The sequence below is a fragment of the Sylvia atricapilla genome, chromosome 2 (genome assembly GCF_009819655.1).
Source record: "Sylvia atricapilla isolate bSylAtr1 chromosome 2, bSylAtr1.pri, whole genome shotgun sequence".
In the NCBI taxonomy this organism is placed as follows: Eukaryota; Metazoa; Chordata; class Aves; order Passeriformes; family Sylviidae; genus Sylvia; species Sylvia atricapilla.
Genome location: NC_089141.1, coordinates 111,840,920 through 111,854,363, shown reverse-complemented (window position 1 = coordinate 111,854,363; position 13,444 = coordinate 111,840,920). Strand labels below are relative to the sequence as shown.

Here is a 13,444-nt window from a genome sequence, read left to right as displayed (position 1 = left end):
TGACAAGACCAAGTTACAGCTTAATAGTGCATCTTTCTGTGCTCAATTTGCTGACAACTGCAGCTCTCACTTGTGCAGCACCTGGCATGGATTTATGTATCTCACAGATGTCTGGCAGGATTGCCTTCACCAGAGGTGCATGTACCCATCAGAAATAGTGCTGGGTTTGTAATTTCAAGTTTGAAAATTTTGGAGACAGAGGTTGACACGATTTAAAGTTTTGTTCAGCCCATCCTGGAGCTATTACAACAGAAATACTGAACAAATATTCATCAAAGTATTTTCTCATCACATGCACACATTTTGCTAAGATTTCTGTCTCACAAAGGAACTCCACTTTGCTGACCAGCTCCTACCTGGCACACTGACCTCTTTTTGGGTATATCTAATCATAGCTGACTGGATCTAGGTGTGCTTGCCACAATTCTGGCATTTTCAAGAGGCATTTTAACTGTAGCAAACTCAGGTGCTGTTCACAGGACAGCTGCAGCAGGTTCCTCTGAGGAGCTGGAGAGCTTAAAGGAGAAGTTTATGCTGAATTCAAGCTACCCCAAAAGTAATCAGTACCTGAGCTAGCTGGTTTAAAATGAGCTTAGATATATCTTTATGAATTGCATTCACACCTGGGAGGAGGACACCCGGGAGGGCAAATATCTTAAGGCCATTCAAGTTAAACTATCAATTCAGAAACTAAAACTGTGATATTATAAAAACGGACTAAATAATAATTTTGTTATTTTGTGACTATGTCTTGATGAAACCCCCAGAATGCCAAGTCCAGTGGAAGGTGACAGCAGAGGTTTTTCTGCTTTCTAGGTGCCAGGAAAACACTGAGGGCAAAGCCACATTCAACTTGCTGAGTGTCTCATTAGGAAGGCATCAGCAGTGGTTAAATGAGTGATTTTGGATGAATCAGTGGCCTCGAGGTTCATATTTGGCACCAAGATGGGACAAATTTCTGAGCTTGCCATGCTGTTTATGTCTGGCTCAGTGAAAGCACAATCTGCCAGGATGCTATTGGGAAGGCCAATGTCAATTTGACTAATTGATCAGTCAGCTCCTCTCTAGCCTTTTGGGTCATCAGGCATTACCAGGCACAGATTCTTTTGTGGGGAATTAACTGAGAGATAAAACCACAAAGCAGGCAAGGAATTACAGCTTCTGGCTCTTTACAAGGCTACATCTACATGAAATCAGTTTCTTCAGTTGCAAGTAGCAATTAAATATTTAAATAATTAAAAAGCATAACTGTCTTTCTTTTAGAGGTATTGTCTGTGTATTGTCTGTACTCAAGTGGCACAGCAGACCCTGGATTTTCTATCCCTTTTTTTTTCCTTCTCAACTTGAGCCTTGTCAGCAGCAGCACAGCCTGAAGTCCCAGTTGCAGGATAGCTGCACTGAGATTTGCCTACAGAATGAAGAAAACTTCACCCTGCTGTTGTAGAGGAGGTTTTACAAATATACTCAGGGATACACAAGATATGATTCCAGTGACCTCTTTTCTTCCACTCCATGCTTATATATTTAATGGACAGTAAAAACATTTCTTTGGGTTGTCCCTGGAACAGACTCCTCTTTAGAACTATTACAGTTCATATATTCCAGTTAAGGGGAAGAAAACCACCCAGAAACCAAAACACAACAAAAAACCAAACAGCCAAAAATGAAAACACAAAAGAAACTCCAGGGTTCATTTGCAATCACCTGCAATGAGGCAAAAAAGAGCAAAGTAACATAACCCAGTTCTCATATGTGTTTAGCCTCTTTTGAATTATTGTTTTACTGTACTTTAACAGTCGGCTGCAAATGACTTCCAGCAAAGACAATGGTGAAAAACTGAGGCAAAATAACGTTTTAAAATATTCTACTTTGGTCCTTCTTTGAAGGACAGAAGAAGAAAGTTTGTTGTGCTTTAAAAATCATAAGGATTTTTCAGCGTGGGGAGGTTAAAAAGCAGTAATGATTTGAGGAGATGGGATTCATGGCAGGACAAAATTATTGCTGGAAAAAGACAGTATAATGAGTCTTAGAAGTATATTCTGTTGCATGTTAATGGCTTTTTCTAACTTAGAAGGGCCACATGATTTCAAGGAGATGTTCTTTCTCCAAATGAAATTTGGAACTTCATTTTTGGCGTAGGCATAATAATTACTCACTATTTTTGCTATTTTTTTTTTTTCATTTTATTTGCTATTTTCTGCACCTTACCACTCTCACTGTTTCAAAACAATAATGAATCTTGGCTTGTGTTAAATGTGGCCAAGAAACATGAGAAATATCCACCACAAACTATTTCATCCCCAAACAAGTGAAGAAAAAATATGGATGCAAAAGGTAGGCAAAAATGTAGGTCTCATGCCAGTAGACTTTTCAGAAGTATGTTAATGGATTCTCTGATCCCAGTTCTTAAAGGAGTCACTCTTTAAAACTGTAAATTCCAATAAAGGAAAAAGAAAACATATTAAAGAAATATTAAGGGACAAACTCTGCCCTTGATTGTTGCACTTGCTCAGTAGATTAACAGGACTGGAAATTAGAGCCCCCTCTATCCTGATCAAGAATAATTAACCCTGTTGAATTAAAAAATCCAGTTATTGCACACAGGTAAATTTTGCTATTTCAGTGTGGTCTGTGGAGGAGAACAGAAAAGGCAACTCCAGACAGAGAACATTCTTTAGGGTGTTTGTCCTAAATTTCAAGCAGGACAGAGCTTTCATTCCCCCCCCTTTTTGTTCAGTGAGATAACCAGAATTTTTCTTGTGGTAACCAAGATACAAGCCTGATTTTATTTATGTCCCCACTGGCTCAGCCTTAACATGATTTCACACGGAAGCAGACCATATTATGGAGCCAGCTGGAAGGGGAGAATCCTGCCTGTTCTCCTAAGACCACAGCAGGCAGATAATTGTGCAGGAGAACTTCTTCATCTGGTGGAAAAAGCAGAGGCAAAACTTCTACCCACAAGGGACACCTATCAAAGGGAGAAACTCCTGGAACTGGCTGGTAAGTGATTCTAACCTGAAAAATCCCACTTTTTTTTTTTTTTTTTTTTTTTTTTTTTATCATTACTATATTTAAGTACCAGGCTGTGTGTTCAGAGGGCTCCAAAATACTTCAAGGATGTCCATTTTGGAGGAGGGCAAGAAGCATGTTAATAATGGAAAACCTTGTGCTCACCTCTGTCTCCCTCAGGGCTCTCAAACAGAGGGGTGGAGAGCTGAGACCTGACCACTAGAGTTTTATTCTGACAAAAGGACCAAAAGAGGAGACAAAAGGGTCAAAAGATATACATCGACTTAATTTAAGTCAGATCTTAAAACTGACTGTCAGGTCGCGAAAGTCACCAAATCCTGACTGACCCTTAAGGAAAGTTAGCAACAAGGAAAAGGAGAAAAAGCAATGTGGGGCTTTCAGTGGGATGGTGGGGATTTATTTAAGGGTATGGGGAGAAAGAGAAAGTCTGGGATACAGCCCCAGAGAGCTCTGTGGATGTAGGAAAACCACTCTGGGTTTGCTCACATGCAAACAAATGGAGCAGGTATGGACAAGCAGCAAATGAGGGACAGGAAGGGGAGGTGGAGGAGTGCTGATCCTACACAGAAATGTTTGACAGCAAGTTCCAGACCCAGGCTTGGGGTCAGCTCCTCCTTTCACCTCACCCACACCAGGCACTGCCTCTCACTTGGAAGAAAATGGGGGAAAATCTGTATTGGAGCAGCATTATATTGAGCGCCCTGAATGTGTGGTGACTGTGAGGAACCCAACTGCCCACCACACAGTCAGCAGTTAATTAAAAACTACAAGGAAAAGTTAAAATAGCCCATCCATCTCCTGGTTTTCTCACCTGCTGTACAGATTGCCCTGGGACCCAGCCCTGAGCACGGAGAGCTGCCAACCAGCCCTCCTGTCTGCCTGCAGCACCCCTGGGTGCCCTGGGTCACCTTCTCCTTCTGGCTGGAGATCCCTCCTGCAGGCAGGGGAACAGGTTGTTTTTTGTTTTCCCCAGGTAGGAGTGGGATGAATGGAAAGTAAGGCAGAAATGCATCTCAGATAACCTGAGAGTCCTGAGGTGGAATATCTACAGCTGAGTGCAGTGTCCTGAGCTCCTGCTGAGGTCAAGAGAGAAGGAACTGCAACTATGGGACAGTTCAGATCACCCCAAAGCAGGACAGGTGCTCTGCCCCTAAAAGTGTTCCTCTTCTTTGGTTACACAGGGAACTTAAGGTGATTAAATTTTCCTGCACAAGTCCACTTTTGGAGGGATAAATCCCATCCACAGTCCCTCTATAAAGTACTCTAAACCTGCTAAAAAAAATCACCATGCTGAATGCAGGTGCACCCTGCAGGCCTTCAGGAAATAGCAGCTAAGATGTGAAAAACAGATTAAAAAAATAAAATTGAGGGGTTTAAAATGGCCCATCTTATTTTGCAGCAGCTCCCCACTTCCATTTGATAGAAACCACACGAGAAGGTGCCTTGGCCAGCTGAGCACACCAGAGAGAGACACATGCAACACTTCCTTTAGCAAAGATACAGAAAAGGAGCACCTGATACAAAAAGTCTTGCGCTGTTGCTTTGTCGCGTTTCTCCAGTGTATCTGTGCCTTGTGATACATCGGTAGTTGTACAGCCCATCTTCATTCTGTACGTCTAAAATATACAAGGCTCCCGTGGATGTGATGAGAAATCTAGGTCCTGAAAGACACAAGAGTTTGCAGGGTTTGAAATATCTGCAGGTTGTTACTCTCACACTGAAGGATGGAGGATGCAGGGGCTGAAAATTTGGGGTTTTGCCAGGTTTGAAGCTGCCAATTGCAAACCTACCAAGTGCTCACTGTGAATGCATAAAAGGTATCAATTCGTGTATATTTGATTTGCACTTCATGTGCAGAAAGGGAGGGATCTTTAAGGAAAATGTGAGGAATGAAGAAAAGAGATTTAAGGAAAATGTGAGGAATGAAGAAAGAGATTTAAGAAAAATGTGAGTAATGAAAGAAAGAAATTTAAGGGAAATGTGAGGAATGAAGGAAAGAAATGTACCATGTACTATATGACTATTAACAAACACCCAGGGGGCATCCAAAGTAAAATATGAGGTAAAGAAGCATTGCATTGACCCAGTTTAGTTCAGTGTTGCAGGATGATCTGGTGCAATTCAGCAGCAGGGCTGTAGGGGTGAGAGAGGCAGGGAAGCTGCTCACACCTGCAATGCCTGAGAGTTAAACAGCTCCAGTGTGAGGAGCAGTCCCACCCCACCCTGCCCAGCAAAGCCACAACCTCTAAAACCAAACCCACTGTTCTCTCAAAATAAAAGTATTGCAGGTTAATTTTTCTTCAACTATGACTTTTTTTTTTTTTTTTTTTTTTTTTTTTTTTTTTTTTTTTTAAGATTGAGTCTACAATATGTAGAAAGTACCACAGTTTATATGGTCACACGTGCAGTCTTCATCATTTGGCACCCACACAACTTTCTCTGTTCTGTTTCATGCCCACTTTAAAAGCAAGGACACAACCCCCCCTAAAATCAACATGGTCCATGTTTGCTCTAATGCACTTTCCATAATACAATGAATTAAAATTTTGTGTTTAGAATGCATTGTAAACTTAAACCTCACCTGGTTAATATTTCCACTTAAAAAATAGTGTAAGCTAATACATAAACAGCGTAGTCTAAGCTGTGTGTGCTTTTCCAAAACTTTTACACTGAGGTAAATGTGAATATCTTTTCCTTTTCATGTCCTCTGTAGCTGGTAGCTCTTACCGTATATGTACTTGTACCTAGGTATTATAAAATACAGAGGCTCCAAAATTAAGGGAGAAATACACAAGGATGAAACAACTTATGAACTAATATCCAATAATATGCAGTAAGAAAAATCTCTTTTCTTCAGAGCTCTCCTTTGAGCAAGGACTTTTTAATAATTAAGTGTAGTTGGATGCTTGCTCACAGATGCACCAGTGGGAAAGCAACCCAACAGAGAGAGGATGGAAAGGAAATGGTTTCATTACAGAGGGGGATATCCTTAAAACCATAATATAAAAGAAATTGGGGGAAAAAATTAACAACCATTTAATGTCACAGGACTGGTCTGACCCTCAGAGCAGAGAAAATTGAATAAAACAACACCAGCCCACCTCTCCCATCCTTGGAATTATCCAGAATTATTAAATAATGACACCAGGGTTAATTAAGTGATGGGATTGTTTAGCATGGAGAAAAGGAGGCTCAGGGGTGTTTTATTTCTCCTTAAATCTCCCTGCCAGGAGGGGACAGCCAGATGGAGTCAGGCTCTGCTCCCAGGGCACAGGGACAGGAGCAGAGGGAACGGCCTCAGGCTGGCCCAGGGGAGGCTCAGCTCGGCCAGCAGCAGGAATTTCCCCATGGAAAGGGTGCTCAGGCCTTGGCACTGCCCAGGGAGCTTTGGAGTGCCCATCCCTGCAGGTGTCCCCTGGAGGTGGCACTCAGAGCTCTGGGCTGGGGACAAGGTGGGCACAGCTGGGACTGCCTGGGCTGGGAGGGCTTTTCCAACCTCAGGGATCCTGGGATTCTGTGAAAATAAATCACCATAATTGAGGCATAGAAGGTGCTGAGCTCCTTTGCTGACAAAGAAGAGCTGAGCAAGGAAAGGTGTGAAGGAGGAGGGAGAACTGGATGGGAAGTGCTCTCTCCTCAGCCATGAGCAGCACTGAACTCCAGCCAAGGCGGATTTACAGGCTAGAGAGGTTCTTTCCTATACAGAAGCCATACTGACTTCATACATCTCTGAAAATTAAACTGCTTGCATAGAGGAGACTTAAGAACAAAGATATTGTGGAGTACAGTAGTCAAATCACCTGAATATTTCAGTTTCAGATGTCTGAAACATGGCATTGAAAAGTTCACATGAAGAAAGCAAAGCTATCCTACATCTTGTATTTTACTATAATTTAAACATAATATAATACATAAAATAATATACTATAATAGTAATATATAATAAACCATAATATAATATAACACAATATAATATAATATAATTAAAATATAAAATTTTTATATGTTAGTTGTAATATTTGGAGGAAATTATATAGACACACAGTAGCAATAAGTTAAACCAATAAGATATTCTGCAACTCCTTGATATAACATGCTGCCTATGCTGAGTGTTTCTTCCTTTTCCTTCCACATTCTCAATTACTCAGAACACTGTCTGAGTGTATACAATACTCAAAACCACTTGTGCCACCCTAACTTCTTATCAAATAGTGCTACTCAATATTTGTCCCCTTTATAAGGTCTGCCTTGACCCCTAAATTTAGGTTAGAAAGATATTTAGAATTTTGGTGTGAAAACCACGGGATGTTAGACTTTGGTTCACAAGCAGTTTTTGCACTCCTGAAATATTCATAACACAAATCTACCTTTTCCAGGGAATTTGTTACAAGAACATTCCAGGGATTTTTTTATAAAAGCTACAGGCAATTGAGGCACAGTTGTCTCCCTTATGCTCCGTGGGCAGCACAAAATGACAGCTCCAGGAGAGGGGAATCACATTTAAAGGCTTGGCTTGGGGGATGCAACAAACACAACCCTGCCTTGCTTTTGTTTCCAGCTCTGCATTCAGCAGGTTCAGCCCTGTGCCTGCCCACAGCAATGCCCCTCAGCCCTTCCTGCTCCCTGCACACACTTCATCTGCAGCCCAGGCAGGGCTAAAATCAGGTTTTTTGCAGCTGGGATGTGACTCTGGTACCAAACTCTGCCGAGGTGGATGTCAGTGGAGAGGCTGGAACAACATCCCAGGCCCAGGAATAGTAAAAAGGTGTTAATGGGATGGTTGGGACTGTTTTGGTCCCTGCAGTAAATCTGCACATGCTGTGCATTTGTGTCAAGTGAGTGGAGCCTGAACAGCTGAGGGGCAGAAATGTGACCCTCTTGCACGTGAAGGCTTCCTGTAGGTTTCTGTTTCTGGGGTCCATTTTCACCTTTGCTAAATATATCTAATTCCATTTCTTTTCATAATTCCATTTCTCCACAATTCCATTTCACACCTTTGGACACTACCAGTGTGCACAAGTTAAGGATCGCACAAACGTGGCCAAAGTTAAAAAATAAATTCCTTCCTCTGTACTCTTCCATGGCATTTTCAGTATTTCACAGCATTTTCAGATGCTCTGCACAGTTTTGAGAGATGATCTACACAGGGCACTGTTAGTAATCATATTTGTCTTTCTTCTCAGGATAAGCATGAGCAAAACTGCCACAGAAATTAAGTGAGAAGATCAAATTCAGAGCTTCCCTTTAAACTCTAGAGAGCAATCCTGGAATCACGAGTGGGGTGTGAATTTTGGATGTGGAGTGGCTGGGTGATGAATTTAATGGATTTGTGGGCTATTTCCATATCTCATAGTACTGACTGATTCTTGCAGGTGAAGCCTTCCCTGCTCAGCCCCGGCAGTGAGTTTTGTCAGCTGCAGTTACACTTTTGGCTCCCTGAGAGCAGACACACTTATTAAAAGCCTGACACTTAATAAAAGAGGAAGGTGAAAGCTTTGCAGAGGCACGAAATTGCTCAGTGTTATCTTGCAGTATTTTCTGGAGAAGTTATGAACACACTCAAGCTATCTAACACTGCTTAGATCATCTTCCTGTTGGAAATTACTCAGGCAATTGTACAATAAAACCTTCACTTAAAGCATTATCTGGAGATTTTTCCCTCACCCTCTTCAAAGATAGCTGAAAGTAAATAGTTATTGCCACGCATCAGATGTTATCCCACATTTCCCACCAACAGACATTGTGTGTAATTGCAGGGCGAAAGATTTGCCTTTTTTCCCTCTTTTCTTCTTAACATATTTTGCATACTTATGTAATGCTTTTAATAACCAACCCCTCCTTCTCCCGCAGAGACGCGAGACAGAAAAAGATGACAGAGAAATAAAAGGGGAAATGCATGTAATTTCTGTCAGCTTCTAAATGGGAGAGCATTTTCATTAAACCCGACAGGCTGTCAGCTGTGACAGAGCTGAAGTGTCGAGTGTTCTGCCTTCTGTACTTCAAAAAGTGTTTAGAGAAGCAGCAGGATGGGACAGACAAGCTCCCAACTGCCCTGTTGATCCAGGGGAAGGCTTTCTTCTTCAGGCACATTTAATTTAATCGCCCCTGCTTTGCTCTAATGAAGTCTAATTTGTTTGACTCACCTGCTTAATATGCCAAATAAAGATTTTTCTAAAGGGAAAAATCCTTTCAGAACTACTGAAGCTTTTTGTTTGTTTGGCTGTTAGCAGGTTTCAAAAGAGGAAGAGAGAGAAGCCTCCTTCACAACAATTAAAAAAATCCACTGTCAAAATATAGCTCATAATTCCCATTTATTATTCCTCCTCGGCAGTGTTTGTATTAATGCCTTGAATACTTGATTATAATAATTTCAGCATCTGATTTTCAGAGATGCTGAAATCTCTTTTGGCTTTCAATGCTTGATGCCTTTGAAAACTTGGTTCAGTATCTGGAATATGTGTCTGATTCAAAGACTTCAAAGGCTTCCAGGAGCCCTCACTATCTCTTGCCTTGGTAGTGTGGGCAAGGATAGTAATACATTACCATTTAGCACAGTATTTAAACTTTAAAGTAGAATTTAAACCCAGGGCCAGGCTGGATGGGGCTCTGAGCAACCTTGCCTAGTGGAAGGTGTCCCTGCCCATAGCAGGGGGTTTGAATTAGATGTCTTTTAAGGTCCTCTTCCAAGCCAAAGCATTCTACAATTTTATGAAAATTTAAATTCTTTACAGAGAAGCTCTCAGAGGTTGATTCATACAATTCAAACAAATCAGTGGAAAAACAGGGAATGGAATCCGTAACTCTTTCCCCAACATAATACATAATTTTGCCTCACGGTGAGAATGAAAAGAAAATATATAGATCCAAGGACTAGAAAGACCATTAGAGTAATTTATTTTCACCTTCCATCCTTTTGCCATTAACCCCTGCCCAAGTCCATATCTGGAAGTTACACTAAAGGTTTTTTAAAAAGACATTAGTCATGATTAAAGATTCCTTGTAAGTGGAGAGCATGTGATAGCCCCGGGTAAATTATTCCAATTATTCTTGCTTTTGGAAATTAGTGTATTGTTTGGATCCACCTGCCTTTGCCCCAGTTATTGGATCTTACTGTGCCTTCATTAAAGATTTCCTCTGCAGTCAGAAATCTTCTGCCCATTTAAGTCCTTACAGAACACGAGGAAATGACCTCTTATACCATCTTTCTCCTTAATTAGTTATACAGATTGAACTTCCTAAATCATTTACTGTGAATTATTCATATCTTGAAATATTCCTGTAGTTCTTTGCTCAACACCTTAACAACTTTTTGAAGTTCCTTTTTAAGCTTGGATCATGCACATAAATTCAGTTCTGAAATTTCTGGTTCTGGTCACAGTGAATGCAAAATGTCACCATTTTCCTCTACATTTTTTTTTTTCCCACGTACCCATCCAGCAATTGAACCCATCATGGCAAATTGTGATCCCCTTTTCAGAGTCATGGATTTAGGGATTTCCCTCCTCCTATAGATGGAAGTTATCACCTGGCCATCCTAAAACTGGAATTATTGGCATGAAAATCTCAGTGTTCAAATCAAACCTCTTTAACACAACTCACCAAGCTGTGTCACCTTTTGCCATCACACCAGTATTTTAACTGTTGGCATATTTTACCAGCAGCTTTCCTTGACAGAATTTCTTTCTCTAATTGAAATTTTAAATTCATGTTTTCATCTGAGATGTTAGCAAACAAGGGGAGGAGATGGACCCCAAAGAAATGGGTCTCACTTTCCTAAAGAAAACAAACAAGAAAGAGGTGGAGGAAACTGGGTCATGTCTTGACCAAGGGCTCCAAAATCCATGACATTTTTGAAACACATCCCTGATTTTACTGTCTGCTGACCAGTGCCCTAAATAACCTACTGACTTCTTTAAATTTGAGTGGCGTTAGCAAATCGTGTTCGTTCCTCCAAGTGAGAAGAGGTCACATTAACAGTTATGAAATTGCTCTTATGTAAGGTTTTAATGTTTTCCATTAGACTGCATAATATTAGAGATTAAAATAAAATTCTGTTTAGGTTTCCTATGTGAGATTGTTCTCATGTATAATTCATAGGAAAATGTGAGCACTTTCCTGTCGAATTAGCGCATCATATTCTTGTAGGAAAATGAGAATATTTTAAAATCACATTGTTAATTATTCTTTAATCATGCCCTTTTCCCCCAGCATGCTGGTACTCTTTAAAGAGGGGTAATGTTACCCTCAAGATGATTTCAAAAAACCATATTTGATTTTTTCCCTTTGTTGGAAGCACATCTAACGGCGTTGTGTTATTGCAGCCTAAATTGGGTTGATCGAAATTAAGGGAACAGATGGCTGTTCTAATCCTGTGCCAAATGGTAATACAGAACAAATAAACTCTTGCCAGGGGTACTTGTCACCTCCACTGGATAGAAAAGCTTCTGCTAAGCAAGTTTTCAGTGTGACCTGTGCAGGGAAGGGGAGAGAACTCCCCAAAAAACCAAAAGGGACAGAAACCTGTAACTCAGTTTTGTGGCACTGCTACAACATCATCCTCAAACAAACCAGTCTTCTGCTCAGGGCACGGCAGGTATGCTAGAACCTGCTCAAAGTGTGCCCTGCAGTGACTTTTGACACAGCCCTTTTTGATACCCAGCCCAAAGATCAGATGAGAAAAGGAGATGTGGAGGGAAAGGCAAGGATTTCACTTTTCCAAGTATCACTCACTCCACGTACTCAGCTTTCATGAGATACCTTGATAGGACATCATGACTCATTTCCTGGGAGAAAAAAAAATCGGTGGCAAAACTCTTGAAGTGCCACCATAGTAGGATGTTACTCATAAGGAGTTAAGGTATTTGATATTTCCATTTTTTCCTGACACAAGGAAAGAAAAAGCCATAAAATCCACAGGAAATGTTGTCCAAGGTGAGGGAGACTGCTGTGATATTTGGTCTATAATTCCAGGCTCCTCAAAGCTCACAGAAATGTGTCTTATAAAGCCAAGCTTGCAGGTCTGAAGTTTTCTCCAGTTCCAAAGCAGTTGGTTTCCCCTTTCCCTTCTGTTGCTATGAGCCTTTTTTCCCCCTTCAGAATTAAATTGGAGAATTTATAAAACAAGCCAGCAGCCTTACATGAGATGTTTTCTGTTTTATTTAGATACAAAACCTGTTTAGACTTCAATAACTAATAACTGAGATTATCTCTCTGCAGAGAGCTAAGGACGTTCATTAATATTTCCAGTCCCATGACCTGACTGGTTCCAGCTGTAACAGATGGATTCACAACTTGGCAAAATTTGTGCAAAACTGACAGCTCAAAATTAAGATATTTTTTCTTATATCATCATTTTTTTACCCTCCCTCACCTCCTCTTCCTCAGTCAGGGATAGAAGCACCTGTTTTGGTGTCAGCTCAGTCTGAATCAGGGTTTATTGTAAATAAATCTGTTCCTTGTCAGTGGAATTCAGAGCTGCTCAAAGTGTGGGAGGCCCAACCCAGCCACCATCACCATGGCTCTAAAATGCCAAGCAAAGTCATGGAATATTTTCCACTTGATTCTTCAAAGATTAAAGAGGAAAAGAGTAAAAAAAAAAAAAAAAAACAAAAAAACAAACAAACAAAAAAAAAACCACCAACCAAAATGCTGTTATTTTGGCGATTTCCCTTGATGTTTTGCGTGATTTATTGCTACCTGAGACAACAAAGCTGCACATTTCTTGCCTATAGAACCACGAGGTGAATACAATTGGGAGAGGAGACAGACAGAAAGAAAAAGAAATAAAGAAAGAAAACAAAGAAAAACAGAGGGAAAGGGAAAGGGAGAAAGGAAAGGAAAGGAAAGGAAAGGAAAGGAAAGGAAAGGAAAGGAAAGGAAAGGAAAGGAAAGGAAAGGAAAGGAAAGGAAAGGAAAGGAAAGGAAAGGAAAGGAAAGGAAAGGAAAGGAAAGGAAAGGAAAGGAAAGGAAAGGAAAGGAAAGGAAAGGAAAGGAAAGGAAAGGAAAGGAAAGGAAAGGAAAGGAAAGGAAAGGAAAGGAAAGGAAAGGAAGGAAAGGAAAGGAAAGGAAAGGAAAGGAAAGGAAAGGAAAGGAAAGGAAAGGAAAGGAAGTGGGGTCTGAACAAAATAAAGTTGCAGTTTTGGCTTTGTAAATTGAGCTGACAGAGATTATCTGCTGAGTCAAATGCAGCTTTGAGTGGGAACAAGAGTTGTAGTTCCCTGTTGGTTTCTCATTGAGACAGGATGAGGCCTGAGCCCATTATTCCAAAATCAGGAGAGTCCTGACTGCTGGTGGCAGCTGCATTCCTGGTTTTAGCTGCTCTAAATTCAACAGTCCGTGAGTTTATTTGTGCTTCTGTAATCTCAGTGTAAGGAAGGACATTATGCTCTTCTATGTGCAGTGCTATAATTTT

The 13,444-nt window shown here is 40.7% G+C and overlaps 1 protein-coding gene across 1 annotated transcript in view; it reads right to left on the bottom strand.

The window, feature by feature from the left end:
- Window positions 1-13,444, bottom strand: part of DSCAM (DS cell adhesion molecule) — a 388,992-nt gene that overhangs the window by 189,859 nt on the left and 185,689 nt on the right. Inside the window, exon 3 of the mRNA XM_066314168.1 lies at window positions 4,548-4,694. Coding sequence (XP_066170265.1) covers window positions 4,548-4,694 — 147 coding nt within the window. The remainder of the gene's footprint in view (window positions 1-4,547; window positions 4,695-13,444) is intronic.